We start from the raw sequence: 22134 nt of genomic DNA, 5'->3' as shown, positions 1-22134 counted from the left end.
GGGCAACTCCGGCGCGAAGGAGTGGCGTGAACCACTCCGGCGTTGGGCCGCCCAAAGGTGAGGAATCCTCCGCACCTTCAGGGCTAGACCGGCGCCGGAGTAGTTTGCACCGCGCCTGCCGGCGAGGAAGGGGCTTGGCGCCAAGTCAACCGGCGCCAAAGGGCCTCCACCGGCCGGCGCGAGTTGGCGCATGCGCGGGAGCGCCAGCGTGTGCTGGTGTCATCTGAGCGCATGCGCGGGGGGGGGGTTCATCTCTGCGTTGGCCATCGCGGAGGACCACAGCGGCTGACGCGGAAGAATAGAGTACCCCCACGGCACAGGCCCGCCCATGGATCGGTGGGCCCGATCTCAGACCAGGCCACCATGGGGGCACCTCCCAGAGCCTGATCGCCCCGTGCCCCCCCCCGAGGACTCCGGAGGCCGCCCGCGCGGCCAGGTCCCGCCAGAAAATACCTGGTGAAATATACGCCGGTAGGACCGGCCGAAAACGGGCGGCCACTTGGCCCATCGCGGGCCAGAGAATCGCCAGGGGGACCGCTGCCAGTGGCCGCCAACCGGCGCGGTGTGATTCCCGCCCCCGCCAAATCCCCAGCGCCGGAGAATTCGGCAGCCGTCGGGGGCGGGATTCACGCCGCCTCCCAGCGATTCTCCGACCTGGCAGGTGGTCGGAGAATCCCGCCCCTGATCTCCATCTCCAGTCTCCTAACTGTCCCTTACCCGTCAGCAGTACCCCCCCTTCCGTGCCCCCCCCCACTTCGTCTTTCCTCAGCTCTCCCCACCACTTTGCTCCCGTGAACCAGCTATCCAGCTAGCTCAGCATCTCCCACCCTCTGGCGTCAAAAAGCCTGCCGACTGCCAGATTCTATCACACCGAGCAATGAAACAAGCACTCAACACAGTAACAACAATCCCAAAATGCAAACATACCCTCCCCCAGTGTGTTGGCAAAGAGGCAAACCCTTCCCCCTTTAACCGATTCTTATCAATCCTATCACCTTCAAACAGAATCCAACACAAAGGAAGAAGCTTCAAGCAGCTTAAGTGAAAATTATGCATGCAAGAATCAACCACCATTCTTGTGAAAACTAAAACAGCCCATCGCATCTTAAAAGTTCTCCCCCCTGTGACATCATACATAAAGCAGTAAATCATAATCAAATTACACAAGAATAGAGGAAAGAGAAAAAAAAAATTATAAGACTTAAACTCTTTACTTCCCGAATATTGCAACTTAACTAACAGAATTAAAAGACCGAAATTTTAAACAAGACATAGCAAAACACAGAACCATTTTTCTCTCCTCCCCACCATCCTGTCTCCCAAACTCAGACCCCCACAGTTTGAGTTTAAAAGTCGTTACACTAGATTGCCAGGTTCTACCCCTCCCCCTTTGACCGATTCTTAACAGTCCCATCACTTTCAAAGAGAATGAAACACAATAGAAGAAGCTCCAAGCCGCTTAATCAAAGCGGATCTCTGATTCTTCCCATATGTACCGTTGTGCCTGCCTGGCCCACTTCATGATACGCTCCTTGTCGAGGAATCGATGTAGCCAAACCACCATGGCCCTCGGGGGCTCACGACCCTGGGGCTTACGTACGAGCACCCTATGCACCTGATCCACCTCCAGTGGCTTGTCAAACACATCGGCCCCGACCATCTCCTGCAACATCTTCCCCACATACCCTCCTGCATCTGTTCCCTCCTTCCCCTCTGGCAGCCCGACGATTCAGATATTTTGCCTGTAAACCAGTTCTCCATGTCCTCCACTTTATCAAGCAGTCATTTCTGTCTGTCCTGTAGTATGCTAATTTCCAAAGCCACGGGACCTGGCTGCGCGGGCGGCCTCCGGGGCCCTCGCGGGGGGGGGGGGGGGGGGGCACGGGGGAATTTGGCCCCGGGAGGTGCCCCCACGGTGGCCTGGTCTGAGATCGGGGCCCACCGATCCACGGGCGGGCCTGTGCCCTGGGGGTACTCTATTCCTCCGCGTCAGCCACTGTGGTCCTCCGCGATGGCCGACGCAGAGATGAATTTTTTCCTCCACCCGGTCAACCACCTCCTTAATCGAGGCTATCATCTGGGTTACATCTTCTGCACACTCCTTGCGATGCCGGTCGAACTTCTCATCCAGGTACTCGACCCATTGCTCCATCGTCCAGTGAGCTGGCGTGGACACAATTTGTCTCGTTACCGTTGAGTTCAATGACCTCTGATTCTTGCTTTCACTCATCTTTTGGTTTCTCCTTTTTCGACTCTTATTTGGACACGATTCCATAAATTGAGGGTCACCTCCTTTTCCTCTCCCTTCGATCAACTTATGTTGAGAAATTTTCTGAAAAATCTGGCTTAAACACCATTAAAAAAACACGAACGGCGAGAGCTGCTGAATGTGCGACCGTCCATGGCCACCACCGGAAGTTCGGACAAGGACTACTTACCGGTGGGCCAGGAGGCAACACATTGCCATCAGGAGGACTATCACTGGAAGGCCCCTTACCCTGACCACCTTGCTCTCTGACTCCCCCAGGAATTCTGCACTCTCTTCATCTGCAAGGTGAGAAAGCATGGAGTTATGAATGTGAGAAAACAACTTGTGTGTAGATGAGGGAAGGATAAATTTGTAGAAAGTGACGAAGACAAGGGCGTGCAGTGAGGGTGAGTGTCAGTGTTCGCTGTCCAGATGCCTGGAGAGGGGAATAGTGGAACTGCAAGGAACAACATCAATATACGGTGTATTGATGTCGTTCCTTGTAGTTCCACTATCAATACAAGGTGTATTGATGTCAGCGGAGTTGTGCAGAAGAATGCTGGGATAGTTAGAGCATTGATCTTGGCACCTGAAAGGATGGAGGCTTTCCTTCATTCTCGTGGAGCACAGCACCCATGTTTGAGAGGCTGCTGCTCACCTCCTCATTGACTTGCATCATGGCCTGCTTGGTTTGAGAGGCTGACCTATTCCTACCTTTCGTGGGAAATATTAACTCCATTCAGTTTCTGAGATCCCACAGCAGGACCGCCAGGTATTAGCCCGAGATCCAGGGGATAGTTTTCCCAGGCCTCTTTTCCATTCATCTAGTTGCTGAAGCCACGGAAAACAGTATACAGTTCAAAGCAGTTCAAAGTTCGAAGATTAAGCGCCTTCCGGGGTCCCTTTAATAAGAAATATTTTGGATTGACACATTTGGCACATCAGCTGATTAGCCAGGAAACTTGAAAGCGGGATGCTAGTATTATGACTGAACAAAGCCTGCTACTGCACTAAATCGGTTCTTGGCCCACAACCAGTCACCCCGCAACTTGCGGGTATGTTAGGTTAAATTATGCCCCACAGTATCCTGTGATGTACTGAGAAAGGCATGATATGTTTTCCTTGCTACTGCTTCAGTCTTCTTTTAAAAATGGAGTGACTTCAAAGCTATCTAAACCACTTTCAAGCCTATTTGGCTCTTCATCAGAACAAAGTAGAGAGAGAATGTGTTAGATGCTTCACTGAAGCAGTGAGAGATTGCAACAAGATGGAGCAACCTTAAGAACAAAAGTCAGATGGCCTGGTATGGGAGGAGGGTAGGGGGTTGGGAGGGGGAGTGGCAGCCAGAGGGAGGATTTCTGCGTTGAGACAACAAATGTATGGAATATTTTTTAAAAGTGAGGTTTAAGATGAAGGAGAAAGTCACAGTCTAAGGTTGTTGAACTCATTGTTGAGTCCTAAGAGCTGTAACGTGCTTAATCGGAAGATGAAATGCTGCTCCTCCAGCTTGTGGTGAGCTTCACTGGAGTGTTGCAGCAGGCCGACGGCAGATATGTGGGCAGGAGAGCAAGGCGTTGAGTTAAAATGGCAAGCAACAGGAAGGTTGGGGTCAGGCTTGTGGACTGAAGCTCAGTCTAAAGTTGAGTTCAGCAACTTTAGACGGGGACCTGGTCCAAAGATGTGGAGGTTAGGTGGATTGGCCATGCTAAATTGCCCCTTAGTGTCCAAAAGAGTTACTGGTTTACGGGGATAGGGTGGAGGCGTGGGCTCAAGAGCTGGTGTAAACTTGATGGGCTAAATGGGCTTCTGCACTGTAAATGCTATGATTCTATGACCTTTCTCCTCCACCTTAAACCCTTGAAAGAAAAACAGATACATTTATTATCTCAATGCAAAAATCTACCCTTCCACCCCTCCCCGCCGCACCAAACCATGCCATCCGTCTTTTGTTCTTAAGCATACTTCATCTTGTTGCAATCTCTCACAGCTATAGTTTAATATCTAACACATTCTCCCTCTCTTTAGTTCTGATGAAGAGTCAAATGGACTCAAAATATTAACTCTTTTTTTTCTCTCCCGGCAGATGTTGCCAGACCTGCTGAGTTTTCCCAGCATTCTTTGCTTTTCTACTCTTGAGGATATTCTCATTGACAGTCTCTCAGTTATATTACATTGTTCGATTTGACCATCAATCACCCTAACAAATAGAAATAATTATTGATAATTGACTTTTTTCTGTGTTTGCCAAATAATTTCTGGTATTTGCAAGCCTTGTTACAGGTGTATTATTTCCATTTGCACATCTGGATATAATTGGTCGGCTAGCCAAATGTGACCTACTGTATTTAACAGGATCCTGAATTAATTTTAGTGGTTGTAATTTAGTAAATATCACGGTGAAAGTACATTTTTTGAGGGGTAAGTGGGATCAAGCAAAATATGCAGATATAAATTTCTAATCCAAATTTCTCACTAGGAATAATAATGCGATATGAACTCTACATGCGAAGACTCTTACAACCAGATGGGTCACACAATCCTCCTCAAATGTGCATTCTTCAAGACAGTGGATGGTATAACCCTCAATCAAGCTTAGAATCACCTAATGAAACTGAGTTAATTCCACCACAGACGCATACAACAGTTACTAATCTGGTCCCATTTACTGTATATGAATTTCAAGTGCACGCAATTAATATAGCAGGCAGTGCACCCTCGCAGTGGGCATCAGGAAGAACTGCAGAAGCTGGTTAGTATTAACACATTTTATCATCAGATTTACATAATATATGAATATAATTGTAATTCGTCTTTTATTTAATAACATAGTAGTCAAAGATTTTATTTGATTGATATCTTATAGTCTTCAAGGTTTGAAAGGCAGTTGTATTTTTAATTAAGAAAAACACACAGCCACGCCACATCATACTATGTAATCACAGGCTTGTTACAACACAAAGGCAAGATCATTTTTCCAGACTTTTTCAAAATTTTATTCAGATTAAATATTCTCCATGCTCACCAAAATAAAAACCATGGAAATGCTATTTTTCAGTTTGTTTTATTTCTGAAATGCGAAAATAAACTCAGAACATTTTAATAAGTAACTTCTCTTTTTGTAGAGGGTGTAAATCCAGCTGCCAACTCACGTTGAGCCCATATTGTGCATTTCTTGCAGATCAATTTCACCACCACAATCTATTTTATAATGAGAATAGACTTCATTTTCTTAACCCCTCTTAATAGTTCAATGATCCAGAGTATGAACCACTGTAATTTATCAGCATCACTTTGGAGGTTAAAGGTAACCCAAATTTCACTGTAGACAACCCCTGTGGCCTGCTCCAGAGTCCTCTCTGCCTGATTGGAATGCACGCCTATCAGTCAGACTGACTTCCAGAAAAGGATCCAGTCAATGACAGAAGCTACGCTGTGGTGTGAAACTTCACAGCACCTGGGGATTTCCTGGTTTCCTGACTGACACTCCGCCCCTGCTTAATTTACCTGCCCCATTCTGCCCGGAGCAACCCTCCCCTCCCCCGGCACTCCCAGCACCAACTCCCCCAGGACCATCCGCCCTCCCCCTGCACATGCCCAAGGATGAAGAGGATTTTGGCATGCTCCCGGAGTCACTGAAGACCAGACCAGCATCGGCATTGCCGCCACCTCTGCGTCACTCCCACCGGCACATCAAGGCCTCGGACCAGTTGAATCTCTAACTGGTCCACTGGACTTCAAAATATATTTTTTTCTCACAAAAACTGTACATGTAAAATTCAGTTGTTGCATATAATTCTCCACCACCCCCGCTGGACTCAATTTTAACAGGTGGTGAATGTGGTAAACCACTGTTGCACCTATATTAGGTGATGTATGGTAGGACCTGTACTACAGGTATGATGGTAGTCCCTGCCTGCTGGCTCCGCCCAGTAGGCGGAGTATAAATATGTGTGTCCTCCGTGCAGCAGCCATTTCGCCAGCTGCTGTGGGAGACCACACATCTTAGAGCAATAAAGCCTCAGTTGTATTCAACTCTCGTCTTTGTGCAATTGATCGTGCATCAGTATTTGGGAGCCATAAGGAGAAAAGAAGAAAGAGGGAGAGACAGGATGGTAAACAGAAAGACAAAACAAAACATAGGAAAATAATTAGAGGATGGAAAAGAAAGGCAGTAACAGCTCTTGGATCAGAAAAATGTGGCCCTGTGCAACGTCACAGTAGGTAAACCAATAGTTAATTAATTAGTTACAATAGTTTATTTCAAACATATTTATACACTTCTTTAGAAAATTAATTTGGCTATTTATCTCTGTGTTAACCAATATGTCTAGAATATTGTATGTGTGCATCTTAGATTGAGTATAAGAGCATTCAATAACCATACTGATGTATCACCTTTAATAATACATATTTTAAAAGCTAAAATTATTCTTTAATGGAGTTTATTGATCTCCAATAGATGCTACTTAAGCAACAATGAACATGAAAAGGAGTATATTATAGGCTTTTCTTGACAGGTTTCTGAACTGCAACATCTTGGTGAAGTATACTTGTTCCCCTGAGTAAATTGCTAGATTGACAAGTTTACATATAAACTAGTTTTAAATTGGGTAAAAGTCAAAGAGGATGAATGTACTGTTGAAAATGAAATGGAAAATCTCATGTTGTTACTGTCAGCTTTAACATTACTGTCAAACAGATTTTCAGACAATGACAAGATGTAATTCAAATGTGTACATTTTCCTTTCTTTTCAGTGTTTTCTATAGACAGATACTTTCTGCAAATATTTTTGCCTTATCATTTGATGCACCAGAAACTTCTTTTAAGTTGACATGTCTTTAATCCTTTTAGTACCCTTGTTTATGGCTGCACCATCAGTTTTCTCACTTTCATCATCCATTTTAAATGTCACGTGGGTGGAACCGAGGAGCCATTCAATAAGAGGAGAAGTGATTGGATATATTATCAACATTGATGATGAACAGACCACTAATCAATTTGTGCTGCCAATAACTTCACGAGTAAGAGTCTTCTTTATAGGTTTTTTGCTTTAATTAGTTTGATGGTTTAGAGCTATAGAACATGTTCATAAAATGTAACTGTTTTTTCCTACAATTCCTTGTGAATTTTTGGCATGTTCATATTGAAAGTCCGTGCTGGGAGATGGAATGTTTTTTTATTTTATGTACTTGGTTTCAGCATCAAAGTCAGGTGTGATTACAGGTGTGATTGACATGACCCATTGCAGGGGCAGACTCCCTCTTTGAAGCAAACCATGAGCATCAAAATTCCAAAGTTTAGCAGCTAGATAATGACGCTTGATATTATGGCCGCAATTCAGTGGCCTCATTTCGCTCGAGCGACAGTGAGACGAGGCTGGTAAATAACGGGAGAAGACAAAAACGAGAACCGCACCAGGCGCCAAACAGTTTGCAGTGCACCTGGCTCGCTAGATGAAATCGGGATCTCGCCGTAGCGTGGGGAGCAAACAATAATCACCACTTAAGCCCTATTTCCATACAATTAACGGGAGCTACCCCATATCCAATGGCCTACCATGATCCAATCACCTCCCCAGCCAGTGGTGACACTGGTGCTGATTAGTACTCCTTTTGAAAAACATGAACCTGGCGGAAGGGCTGCTGCGGGGATCCTAGGGTGTGAGTGGCCATCTTTGCTCACAGGCAATGAGTACTGGGTCACAGGGGATGCTGTCCCAGTGCCTGGAGAGGCTTGGGGGGCAACTGGGGGGGAGGGGGGAAGGGCAGCCCCGGTTGGGGGTGGCCACCATGGGGGTGTGAGGGACTGGGGGATGGGTCTGCTGGGAGGGGGGAACCCTGCACGGGTCCTGCTTGCCAATCCCTGGATCATGTGTTAACATTCTGGGTGCAATCCTAGTCCCTGCCTGCCTACCTCCACCGACCACCCATAACTCCCACTGACCACAGAGACCTCTGGCAATGCAGCTGAAGGCTATAGCTAATAGGGAATTGGCAATTGTGGTTAAATGAGCACTTCACATATCCCAAGTGGATCCCTATGGGTGGGAAGGCCATATAGCATATGGAGTTCATTGCCTAGCATCCTAATCACAACTTGATGCATGGATATTGTGATTTAACACTGTGGGAGGTTATACGTCCGACGCAGTAGCCAACCTCCAGGGGATGGGCCCCAGCCCTGGTCTCATGTCCGCGGCCAGGGTTAGGCGTTGTTCTGTTCAGGTGTCTGGGGTGCAGGGTGTGCGGTCCGGTGAGCAGGGCCCTCACGCAGCGGCCGGGTGTGCATGGGAAGGGCATGTTGGGTGGGGGTGGGGTGTGGGGGGGTCGGGCGTGGAGGGGTGGGCAGGACCTGATATCTAGTGGGGATAGGATTGGTGGTTGGTCCACATCGCGGAACAAAGAGCCAGAGGCGTCATGCTGGTTCTTGTGACTATATTTTAATGTTTCTCATAGAAGTGTACACCACTGCCTCACTCTCCCGATGATGCCGCCCACTATCCGACCTCCCTCCCTCCCCAGAATGCCCCCTAACCCCCTCCCCTCCCCCCCCAACACATACTCCTGTCTTACCCCCCACCCCACCCCAGTGCCCTCCCAGTGATCCTAGACTTGCTTGGCCATCCTTACTCTGCCGTTACGTCTAAGTGTATCACCAGGATGCATATCAGAGGTGGAGGCAGCCATCTGCTTACCACATTCCATGGCCTTTGATGCCCCAGGCGGGTGTCCTCTGTGGGCTCTGGGGCCAGAGGTCCCCGGTGCACTTGACAGTGGCACATGCACATATGTGGGGGGGGGGGAACAACCCCGGATAGGCCAGGCCATCGGCTGGAGGTCCTACGGGAGAATTGACATGTAGTCAGTGGGCGGGATGGGACAGTCTGTATGGCAATAACAACTCACGTTTGACAGGTCCTCCGGGTGGAGCCCGATGGGTCCTCACCTCTGCGGTGTGTGCAGACCTCCATGTTGGTGACCGCTCTGTCCTCGGCCACCCCATACCTCCAGGACCCATTTCCCGAAGGCCGTGAGGATTCTTGGGCGGGATTCTCCGACCCCCCGCCGGGCTGGAGAATTGCCGGCAGACAGCGTGAATCCCGCCCCCGCCGGCTGCTGAATTCTCCGGCGCCGGGGTTTTGGTGGGGGTGGGAATCGCGCCGCGCCAGTCGGCAGCCGCTGGCAGCAGCCCCCCTCGGCGATTCTCCGGCCTGCGATGGGCCGAGCGGCTGCCTGTTTTAGGCCCGCCCCTGGTACTTACCGGCGGGACCTGGCTCTGCGGGCGGCCTCCGGGGTCCTCGTGGGGGAGGGGGGGGTCGCGGTGGGATCTGGCCCCGGGAGGTGCCCCCACGGTGGCCTGGCCTGCAATTGGAGCCCACCAATCCGCGGGCGGGCCTGTGCCGTGGGGGCACTCTTTCCCTCCGCACTGGCTGCTGAGGACCTCCGCCATGGCCGGTGCGGAGACGGACCCCCCGCGCATGTGCTGGGATGATGCCAGCACACGCTGTTGCACCTGCGCATGCACCAACTCGCGCAGGCCGGCGGAGGCCCTTCGGCGCCGGTTGGCGCGGTGCCAACCCCGCCGGCGCCGGCCTAGCCCCTGAAAGTGCGAGGATTCCGCACCTTCCCGGCGGCCTGATGCCGGAGTGGTTCACGCCACTCCTCAGCGCCGGTACTGCCCGCCCCGCCAGGTAGGGGAGAATCCCGCCTCTTATGTCCGGCACCCCTCCGCCAGCCTGGATTGTGGGATTTCTTCTCCTGCCGAGGCACAGAGAGTTCACAGTGGTGAGAGGGTGGCGATGTGAAGGAAGGGTTGGGGGATAAAGAGAGTGTTGGGGGGTGAAATGAGGGGGAGTGAAGGGAGGGGGTGAAGTGAGGGTAGGGGGGCTGTTCGCATGGGGATGGGAAGGTTTTGGAAGGGGGTTGTCAACCCATGCGTGCGGTCCAGTGTAGATCGTTGACTTCCTTGCAGAACTGGAGGCCTGTCCTCCTGGTCGCGCTGATGGCCACTATCACTTCACCCCAGGCGGCACTGGCTGCCCTGCAGCTCACCATCCGGGACCTCAGGGGAACAAGCCATCCCTCCTGGCCTCAACCACATCTAGGAGCCTCCCCAGGTCTGCGTTTCCAAATCTTAGGGCCGGTCATCTCGGCGCCTTGGCTGCGAGCTGAGTGGGGTTGGCTGTGCAAGTGCTGTTTAGGTGCTGCTCGACCTTGTTAGTGCGGTCCCGGTGAATCGGCTGGCAAGCCTTCATTTGCAGCGTGAAGCCTGTGGATCAATTAACATTGTATTGCAATGGCAGCACGGTGACGCAGTGGGTTAGCCCTGATGCCTCACGGCACCGAGGTCCCAGGTTCGATCCCGGCACTGGGTCACTGTCCGTGTGGAGTTTGCACTTCTTCTCGTGTTTGCGTGGGTTTCACTCCCACAACCCAAAGATGTGCAGCGTACTGGCCACGCTAAATTGCCCCTTAATTGGAAAAAATGAATTGGATACTCTAAATTTTAAAAAAAACAACATTGTATTGGTTTGCTGGCCTCGCTGGGCCGAGTGCCAGGAAGCTCGCAGCAGTTCCCGTTCGCTACCACACTTCAAAACCTTCCTGGAAAATCGTGCCCGTTGTCATTTCAAGCTCACTAGAAACTGGACCAATTTGATTGAGGAACTATAAAGCTGGCAGGTAAAAGAGACATATCACATCAGTCTGGGATGCATTTGAACGTCCAACTCAGGCATGAAGGGTGTGTATTTAAACAATCGTTCTAGCCTCGTACCCTTTGTTGCTCTTGTGGCCATAAATATTGGTATTTATCATACATAACATAGTCCGAAAGCTGCATACATCCATATTATAAATTCCTACTTTGACATTTTTATGGAAACTACCCACTTAAATTGTCGCATTTTAACATACTCTCCTACCAGTGGTGGCACTGAAGCACCTCAGTTTTAAGCTGGCGAGTGTGGGCAGGGTTCTCACCCTGTCCCAATTTTTAGGCTGGCAGGAACATTAACTCCATGGGAGAAGGCCGGAAAGAATCGAAGTCAGATGTCGGATGGGAAGGAGAGGGGTTGAGGAGAGTGCTTACATCAGAAGTCCCCTCCTGACTGGGACACCCTCCTTTAAGGCCCGGCGACCTCCAGACATCTATTCCACCCCTGCCTCTCCCGATCGCTTCCTGCACTCAGGACTCTCCAGGCCTTCCCTACTCCCCCCACCCTGGAACCTCTTACCTTGTCCTCCAGCGTGGGCACTTAGGCACGGGCAGGCTAGTGCATTTCTTTTCAAGCAGATTGGCCAGCAGCTCTTTAAGGCTGGATTTCCTCCCGAGTGAGAGACAGAAGTCCGGCCAGCAGCCAATCAACACTCATTGGAGTGTAAATTGGCAGTGGGGCAACCGGAGTACAAGGGAATGTGTTCCACGTCCAAAAGTTTCAGGCCATGAATTTTACTCAGTGTGGAATCTTTTGCAACTGCAATTTCTTTTAAAATGGGCAATGTGTGCTGCAATGGGTGGCTTCTGAAGGTAACCTGATATGGTCTGTGCATTCAAAAAACTGCCACCCTGTCTTACAAGGACAGAAGGATCCATGCCAGACTAATTGGTGTCAACCACATCCTGGGACCATCCAAACGACATTCCTGAGATAAATGGGTCTTTCTGAAACAAATATGGTGATTGTTTCAAACCCTTTAAGGATGAATGTCTTGAAAAAGAATGCCAGGATGTGGCTAATCAACCCAAGACCAAAACCATATTCGGAAAAAGGAACTGTGAGAACTCACATGGTAGGGCAGCCATGTTGGTTTCCCTCTTTAATCTTTAAGTGTGATGCGACCATCAATTCACACAAGACGGAGAGTTGAAGTGAACAGCACTGAGAGCCGCTGCAGGGCAGCAGATCTATATACCTCCCCGAGGGGGCGGAGCCAGGGACAGAGCCCACAAGGGCACCAACATGATACAATGCGATGTAATGTAATACAGTGGTCCATAGGTGGAGCCCACAAGGGCATCAACATAGTACAATGCAATACAGTGGTGAATGGTTGCCGTAATACATTCACCACAAAGTGCTGTCCGCAAAAAGACACAGTAGCAGCAGAAAGAGCAGTGACACTTATGTTTTAAAAACTGGAGACTGTAACATTGCAAGATCTCCAAGCCTGTTCCTTTACCGGGTCCACTAATGCAGAAAACTGACCTGGTAACGAAACTACAAGCAGCTGACTTTATGATCTGCAGGAAATCCTCTTTGAGAGACTCTGATATATGTTTGGTATGTTGCCTCCCAGGTGCAAGGGTACGTGATGTCTCGGATCGTGTTTTCCGGGTCCTTAGGGGGGAGGGGGAGCAGCCCCAAGTCGTGGTCCACATTGGCACTAACGACATAGGTAGGAAAGGGGACAAGGATGTCAGGCAGGCTTTCAGGGAGCTAGGATGGAAGCTCAGAACTAGAACAAACAGAGTTGTTATCTCTGGGTTGTTGCCCGTGCCACGTGATAGTGAGATGAGGAATAGGGAGAGAGAGCATTTAAACACGTGGCTACAGGGATGGTGCAGGCGGGAGGGATTCAGATTTCTGGATAACTGGGGCTCTTTCTGGGGAAGGTGGGACCTCTACAGACAGGATGGTCTACATCTGAACCTGAGGGGCACAAATATCCTGGGGGGGAGATTTGTTAGTGCTCTTTGGGGGGTTTTGAACGAATGCAGCAGGGGCATGGGAACCTGGATTGTAATTTTAGGGTAAGGGAGAATGAGAGTATAGAGGTCAGGAGCACAGATTTGACGTCGCAGGAGGGGGCCAGTGTTCAGGTAGGTGGTTTGAAGTGTGTCTACTTCAATGCCAGGAGTATACGAAACAAGGTAGGGGAACTGGCAGCATGGGTTGGTACCTGGGACTTCGATGTTGTGGCCATTTCGGAGACATGGATAGAGCAGGGACAGGAATGGATGTTGCAGGTTCCGGGGTTTAGGTGTTTTAGTAAGCTCAGAGAAGGAGGCAAAAGAGGGGAGGTGTGGCGCTGCTAGTCAAGAGCAGTATTACGGTGGCGGAGAGGATGCTAGATGGGGACTCTTCTTCCGAGGTAGTATGGGCTGAAGTTAGAAACAGGAAAGGAGAGGTCACCCTGTTGGGAGTTTTTTATAGGCCTCCTAATAGTTCTAGGGATGTAGAGGAAAGGATGGCGAAGATGATTCTGGATAAGAGCGAAAGTAACAGGGTAGTTATTATGGGAGACTTTAACTTTCCAAATATTGACTGGAAAAGATATAGTTCGAGTACAATAGATGGGTCGTTTTTTGTACAGTGTGTGCAGGAGGGTTTCCTGAAACAATATGTTGACAGGCCAACAAGAGGCGATGCCACGTTGGATTTGGTTTTGGGTAATGAACCAGGCCAGGTGTTGGATTTGGAGGTAGGAGAGCACTTTGTGGACAGTGACCACAATTCGGTGACGTTTACGTTAATGATGGAAAGGGATAAGTATACACCGCAGGGCAAGAGTTATAGCTGGGGGAAGGGCAATTATGATGCCATTAGACGTGACTTGGGGGGATAAGGTGGAGAAGTAGGCTGCAAGTGTTGGGCACACTGGATAAGTGGGGCTTGTTCAAGGATCAGCTACTGCGTGTTCTTGATAAGTATGTACCGGTCAGACAGGGAGGAAGGCGTCGAGCGAGGGAACCGTGGTTTACCAAGGAAGTGGAATCTCTTGTTAAGAGGAAGAAGGAGGCCTATGTGAAGATGAGGTGTGAAGTTTTGGTTGGGGCGATGGATAGTTACAAGGTAGCGAGGAAGGATCTAAAGAGAGAGCTAAGACGAGCAAGGAGGGGACATGAGAAGTATTTGGCAGGAAGGATCAAGGAAAACCCAAAAGCTTTCTATAGGTATGTCAGGAATAAGCGAATGACTAGGGAAAGAGTAGGACCAGTCAAGGACAGGGATGGGAAATTGTGTGTGGAGTCTGAAGAGATAGGCGAGATACTAAATGAATATTTTTCGTCAGTATTCACTCAGGAAAAAGATAATGTTGTGGAGGAGAATGCTGAGCCCCAGGCTAATAGAATAGATGGCATTGAGGTACGTAGGGAAGAGGTGTTGGCAATTCTGGACAGGCTGAAAATAGATAAGTCCCCGGGACATGATGGGATTTATCCTAGGATTCTCTGGGAGGCCAGGGAAGAGATTGCTGGACCTTTGGCTTTGATTTTTATGTCATCATTGGCTACAGGAATAGTGCCAGAGGACTGGAGGACAGCAAATGTGGTCCCTTTGTCCAAAAAGGGGAGCAGAGACAACCCCGGCAACTATAGACCGGTGAGCCTCACGTCTGTAGTGGGTAAAGTCTTGGAGGGGATTATAAGAGACAAGATTTATAATCATCTAGATAGGAATAATATGATCAGGGATAGTCAGCATGGCTTTGTGAAGGGTAGGTCATGCCTCACAAACCTTATTGAGTTCTTTGAGAAGGTGACTGAACAGGTAGATGAGGGTAGAGCAGTTGATGTGGTGTATATGGATTTCAGCAAAGCGTTTGATAAGGTTCCCCACGGTAGGCTATTGCAAAAAATACGGAGGCTGGGGATTGAGGGTGATTTAGAGATGTGGATCAGAAATTGGCTAGCTGAAAGAAGACAGAGGGTGGTGGTTGATGGGAAATGTTCAGAATGGAGTACAGTCACAAGTGGAGTACCACAAGGATCTGTTCTGGGGCCGTTGCTGTTTGTCATTTTTATCAATGACCTAGAGGAAGGCGCAGAAGGGTGGGTGAGTAAATTTGCAGACGATACTAAAGTCGGTGGTGTTGTCGATAGTGTGGAAGGATGTAGCAGGTTACAGAGGGATATAGATAAGCTGCAGAGCTGGGCTGAGAGGTGGCAAATGGAGTTTAATGTAGAGAAGTGTGAGGTGATTCACTTTGGAAGGAATAACAGGAATGCGGAATATTTGGCTAATGGTAAAGTTCTTGAAAGTGTGGATGAGCAGAGGGATCTAGGTGTCCATGTACATAGATCCCTGAAAGTTGCCACCCAGGTTGATAGGGTTGTGAAGAAGGCCTATGGAGTGTTGGCCTTTATTGGTAGAGGGATTGAGTTCCGGAGTCGGGAGGTCATGTTGCAGCTGTACAGAACTCTGGTACGGCCGCATTTGGAGTATTGCGTACAGTTCTGGTCACCGCATTATAGGAAGGACGTGGAGGCTTTGGAGCGGGTGCAGAGGAGATTTACCAGGATGTTGCCTGGTATGGAGGGAAAATCTTATGAGGAAAGGCTGATGGACTTGAGGTTGTTTTCGTTGGAGAGAAGAAGGTTAAGAGGAGACTTAATAGAGGCATACAAAATGATCAGGGGGTTGGATAGGGTGGACAGTGAGAGCCTTCTCCCGCGGATGGATATGGCTGGCACGAGGGGACATAACTTTAAGCTGAGGAGTAATAGATATACAAAGAACAAAGAACAAAGAACAAAGAAATGTACAGCACAGGAACAGGCCCTTCGGCCCTCCAAGCCCGTGCCGACCATACTGCCCGACTAAACTACAATCTTCTACACTTCCTGGGTCCGTATCCTTCTATTCCCATCCTATTCATATATTTGTCAAGATGCCCCTTAAATGTCCCTATCGTCCCTGCCTCCACTACCTCCTCCGGTAGTGAGTTCCAGGCACCCACTACCCTCTGCGTAAAAAACTTGCCTCGTACATCTACTCTAAACTTTGCCCCTCTCACCTTAAACCTATGCCCCCTAGTAATTGACCCCTCTACCCTGGGGAAAAGCCTCTGACTATCCACTCTGTCTATGCCCCTCATAATTTTGTATACCTCTATCAGGTCGCCCCTCAACCTCCTTCGTTCCAGTGAGAACAAACCGAGTTTATTCAATCGCTCCTCATAGCTTATGCCCTCCATACCAGGCAACATTCTGGTAAATCTCTTCTGCACCCTCTCTAAAGCCTCCACATCCTTCTGGTAGTGTGGCGACCAGAATTGAACACTATACTCCAAGTGTGGCCTAACTAAGGTTCTATACAGCTGCAACATGACTTGCCAATTCTTATACTCAATGCCCCGGCCAATGAAGGCAAGCATGCCGTATGCCTTCTTGACTACCTTCTCCACCTGTGTAGCCCCTTTCAGTGATCTGTGGACCTGTACTCCTAGATCTCTTTGACTTTCAATACTCTTGAGGGTTCTACCATTCACTGTATATTCCCTACCTGCATTAGCCCTTCCAAAATGCATTACCTCACATTTGTCCAGGTTAAACTCCATCTGCCATCTCTCCGCCCAAGTCTCCAGACAATCTAAATCCTGCTGTATCCTCAAACAGTCCTCATCGCTATCCGCAATTCCACCAACCTTTGTGTCGTCTGCAAACTTACTAATCAGACCAGTTACATTTTCCTCCAAATCATTTATATATACTACAAAGAGCAAAGGTCCCAGCACTGATCCCTGTGGAACACCACTGGTCACAGCCCTCCAATTAGAAAAGCATCCCTCCATTGCTACCCTCTGCCTTCTATGGCCTAGCCAGTTCTGTATCCACCTTGCCAGTTCACCCCTGATCCCGTGTGACTTCACCTTTTGTACTAGTCTACCATGAGGGACCTTGTCAAAGGCCTTACTGAAGTCCATATAGACAACATCTACTGCCCTACCTGCATCAATCATCTTAGTGACCTCCTCGAAAAACTCTATCAAGTTAGTGAGACACGACCTCCCCTTCACAAAACCGTGCTGCCTCTCACTAATACGTCCATTTGCTTCCAAATGGGAGTAGATCCTGTCTCGAAGAATTCTCTCCAGTAATTTCCCTACCACTGAAGTAAGGCTCACCGGCCTGTAGTTCCCGGGATTATCCCTGCCACCCTTCTTAAACAGAGGAACAACATTGGCTATTCTCCAGTCCTCCGGGACATCCCCTGAAGACAGCGAGGATCCAAAGATTTCTGTCAAGGCCTCAGCAATTTCCTCTCCAGCCTCCTTCAGTATTCTGGGGTAGATCCCATCCGGCCCTGGGGACTTATCTACCTTAATATTTTTTAAGACACCCAACACCTCGTCTTTTTGGATCACAATGTGACCCAGGCTATCTACACCCCCTTCTCCAGACTCAACATCTACCAATTCCTTCTCTTTGGTGAATACTGATGCAAAGTATTCATTTAGTACCTCGCCCATTTCCTCTGGCTCCACACATAGATTCCCTTGCCTATCCTTCAGTGGGCCAACCCTTTCCCTGGCTACCCTCTTACTTTTTATGTAAGTGTAAAAAGCCTTGGGATTTTCCTTAACCCTATTTGCCAATGCCTTTTCATGACCCCTTCTAGCCCTCCTGACTCCTTGCTTAAGTTCCTTCCTACTTTCCTTATATGCCACACAGGCTTCGTCTGTTCCCAGCCTTTTAGCCCTGACAAATGCCTCCTTTTTCTTTTTGACGAGGCCTACAATATCACTCGTCATCCAAGGTTCCCGAAAATTGCCGTATTTATCTTTCTTCCTCACAGGAACATGCCTGTCCTGTATTCCTTTCAACTGACACTTGAAAGCCTCCCACATGTCAGATGTTGATTTGCCCTCAAACATCCGCCCCCAATCTATGTTCTTCAGTTCCCGCCTAATATTGTTATAATTAGCCTTCCCCCAATTTAGCACATTCATCCTCGGACCACTCTTATCCTTGTCCACCAGTACTTTAAAACTTACTGAATTGTGGTCACTGTTACCGAAATGCTCCCCTACTGAAACATCTACCACCTGGCCGGGCTCATTCCCCAATACCAGGTCCAGTACCGCCCCTTCCCTAGTTGGACTGTTTACATATTGTTTTAAGAAGCCCTCCTGGATGCTCCTTACAAACTCTGCCCCGTCTAAGCCCCTGGCACTAAGTGAGTCCCAGTCAATATTGGGGAAGTTGAAGTCTCCCATCACCACAACCCTGTTGTTTTTACTCTTTTCCAAAATCTGTCTACCTATCTGCTCCTCTATCTCCCGCTGGCTGTTGGGAGGCCTGTAGTATACCCCCAACATTGTGACTGCACCCTTCTTATTCCTGATCTCTACCCATATAGCCTCACTGCCCTCTGAGGTGTCCTCTCGCTGTATAGCTGTGATACTCTCCTGAACAAGTAGCGCAACTCCGCCTCCCCTTTTACATCCCCCTCTATCCCGCCTGAAACATCTAAATCCTGGAACGTTTAGCTGCCAATCCTGCCCTTCCCTCAACCAGGTCTCTGTATAGGACAGAGGTCAGAGGTAGGTTCTTTACGCAAAGAGTAGTGAGGCCGTGGAATGCCCTACCTGCTACAGTAGTGAACTCGCCAACATTGAGGGCATTTAAAAGTTTATTGGATAAACATATGGATGATAATGGCATAGTGTAGGTTAGATGGCTTTTGTTTCGGTGCAACATCGTGGGCCGAAGGGCCTGTACTGCGCTGTATTGTTCTATGTTCTATGTTCTATACCATTTTGGCATGTTTCTTCAGTTATTGAACTTCCTAAACTGCACTTCAAGAATAAAGGTATCTTTTTCATCAGGCCTGCAACGGATGTTTTTCAGAAGAGGACAACTGCATGAATTATGAACTATTCCTTTTGATTATAATTTGTAAAAGTGCATTATTTTTTTCAACTTTAGTTTGCTTGAGCGTGTTTGTGTTTGAGACTTTGTGAGTGAGTGGCGTAGCATTACATTTTGAGGCAGGCATGTGAATAAGCAATCCTCTTAATTTAAACCCACGGAAAGCTTGCTGCTGGTTATTCAAAATGTCCACACACTCAACGGTTAAGAAACACACACATTTTCCTGATTACAAAGAGTAGGGAAGGGAATAGATACTTCAGGAGTTCTTTCTCGTGCTGTCTGTAATATGCCCCACTAACTCCACTGAGACAAACTCCCCACCCCTCTCCTTATCCTATCTTCCCACCCACTCTGTCTTCTCCCTTCACTCACTTTTGCATTTCTCCACTGTTTTTTTTCTCCATCCTCCTCTCTCACCAACGCCCCCCGCCCCCCCCCCCCCCCCCAGCCCAAAGACTTTCTCACATTGCTGCGCTCTCCCATCCACTTGGCTTTTTTCTCTGCAGGGGGGTTAAAAACAGGAAGCTGCCAATCTACAAAAAGTTCCCTCAGATTGACCCCCTGAAATATGCCTATCTAGACCATTTACCTGAGCAGTAACATTAAAGGGATAAGCCAAATTAAACACAGCTCCACCTTAACAGTTAAATATTACAAGCATGTCCCAGTTCCCAAATTACTATGAGCATTAGCAGAGGAGATGAGCTAGAATAGAAAAACATCTTCAGTAAGGCATAGCATTTCTATTTGAATTTACAACAAATACCCCTGCTTTGTGAGCTGTTATAGTGAAGTCTTACATGAGGAATAACATACCAATATCAGATATGCAAATGTTATCGTTAATATAAAGAGCTGATACCTTTCATTTATGCTTCAAAGCATAAAGATAAAGTAATATTTGTTGGGATAAGGTCACAACATTGATTATTTTTACTTTGCATACAGGTGCTTCATAAAGTAACAGCTACAAAGAGATTCTACATTGTGACAGATTTGAAACCCTACACAATTTACAACTTTACAGTCACTCTCTGTAATCGGATTGGATGTATTACAAGTGAACTAGGCTCGGGTCAAACATTGGCTGCAGGTACTATTAAACCATCTGCCATATTACACACACATAAACATATATATATAGATAGAGCAAACAGCAATTAACATAACCAGTTGAATTTTGACTTCTTGATAGATGCAAATAAATTGTTATGTCTTGTTATATTTTAGCCATATTGTTATCATACAGTTGTGCAAAATATAGCACTCTTTGATAAGTGCAGAATTCTCATTATACTAGTTAATGGTGTAATTTTTATGTTATTAGGAATAGTCATCCAGAAAATTTAAGTATGACTGCATGAAATTAAACAAGCTATTCACACTTAATTGGCAGCTTCAAATTTTGAAGAGGAAAGTAGTGTTAATTACAGCTTCATCAGCTGATTATGTGGAAAACACCTTCTGTTTAGTGTTTACCTTTAACTAAATTATCATTGTATTCTGTTTCCGACTTCGGCACTTCAATGCTGAACTATTTTAAGGTATTCCAAATTTTTCATGCATACATAACATGGAATAAATGGAGAATGAAATATCCTGTTTGCATGACTAACAAGCTCAGGAGGACACCTCTGACTGCATCAGTATGGCATTTTAATTTTCAACAAATGTGGGGTCTCTTATGAAACCATATAAGTTTCCAGCATTGAAAGGGGCTATACAACTTACTTTGGATAGCGTAATTCACAACCAATTGTGCCATTTGTATTTTTTGAAGACGTCATCAAGATTGTGGATCAGGAAGCACAAGACATGCTGGCTAGCTCGTCTTTCAAAAATCTTTTGATAAGACAGCATGCGTGGGATTTTTCAGCCATTCTCACCAGTGAGATCTGCGGTCTCGCTAAAGATGACAATACCAGTCAGAATGGTCAGGAGCTCAGCTTTGCCTTTGGTTCACTTCCCACAGGTGCAGGTCACCATTTGATTGCACACGCATGCAATCCCTGAACCTTTGGAGTAACCAGGTGACTTTGTGAACTTCCAGGGCTTCATTCCTTCAATGTACAACTGATGTGCAATCCACAGAAGGATAGTTCTGAGCGTTGTGTAAGATTTGTGGGGAGCTGTTATGGTGTTAACATCATATAGGTAGTCAAAGTACCCTAACATTTTAGCACTTGGAAGCACAGTTAAGAGATAATAAAAGGGATAGCTACTTCAAACTTGCCTGATGACACCCATCAGAAACCTGAATAATGAAGCCCAACAGCCCTTTAGTGAATGCCATACGACCAAAAGATATGGCAATGTTCAAGTCATTTTTCAGGTACCTAGACTGATCTGGACAAGTATTTCAGTATGCATAAAATCATAGAATTCCTACAGTGCAGAAGGAGACCATTCGGCCCATTGCATCAGCACCAACCCTTCAAATGCGCACTACCCATGTCCACTCCGCCGTCCACCCTGCCATATCCCCATAACCTAACCTGAACATCCCTGGATACTAAAGGATACTAAAGGACATTTTAGCATGGCCAGTCCACCTAACCCGCAGATCTTTGGACTGCAGCAGCTAGGATCTCCAGAGTGGGTGTGTTGTACTCTGCTCAGCGCAGCATAGCACAGCAGTGAGGTTTAGACCTGCAAAAGAAATAAGCTACAGAGTGGAGATCATCGGTAATGATTCAAAGGATGAGGAGGAAAAAAGATGAAAAGAAGGAAGGTGGATTAGACAGTGCAGCCCCACATGCTCACATTGATGCCAGGAATGTTCTTATTGAAGTAAGTAGGTAATGGGTGATAAGTGGAAGTGCTTCATGTCCACTATGCCATCATCTCTCTCATGGTCTGTGGTAATACCAGGTATTGCAGTACCTGAGAGGTGAATGACCATTGGCTAGACCGAGGGGTCTACCATTGGATAGTGTATATAGCCCCGCCCTGAGACGCGGGGTATAAGAACCGATGCCGTCCCAGCAGCCTTCACTTTCTGTTTCATCGCTGCTGGGTACAGTTCTATCTGATTAAAGCTGAATCGATATGACTCCTCGTGGTCTCAAGAGTATTGATTGTGCATCAATTTAATCAGCTAGTACTTTTGAAGGATGGATCTCTGCATCAAGCCGGCGTGCCTTCAGCTCAGCCCCCACGCAGAAAACTCCGCTGCGATTTGTAAGCATTGGCTGGCGTGCTTTGAGAGCTACCTCGAAACGGCTGCCGACACCCCCACGGAAAGGCAGAAGATACACCTCCTACGCTCGCGGGTCAGCCCGGCGAT

General features: G+C 47.8%; 1 protein-coding gene across 1 annotated transcript in view; it reads left to right on the top strand.

The window, feature by feature from the left end:
• The window catches only part of ush2a (Usher syndrome 2A (autosomal recessive, mild)), a 1730413-nt gene that overhangs the window by 406118 nt on the left and 1302161 nt on the right, over positions 1-22134 (top strand). The window contains exons 18-20 of the mRNA XM_072506478.1: positions 4725-4997; positions 7101-7270; positions 19797-19941. Of these exons, the coding sequence (XP_072362579.1) occupies positions 4725-4997; positions 7101-7270; positions 19797-19941 (588 nt within the window). The remainder of the gene's footprint in view (positions 1-4724; positions 4998-7100; positions 7271-19796; positions 19942-22134) is intronic.

This window comes from Scyliorhinus torazame, chromosome 1 (genome assembly GCF_047496885.1).
Source record: "Scyliorhinus torazame isolate Kashiwa2021f chromosome 1, sScyTor2.1, whole genome shotgun sequence".
Lineage (NCBI taxonomy): Eukaryota > Metazoa > Chordata > Chondrichthyes > Carcharhiniformes > Scyliorhinidae > Scyliorhinus > Scyliorhinus torazame.
Note: the sequence above shows the minus strand (reverse complement) of the source record. Positions and strands in the feature narration are given on the sequence as shown.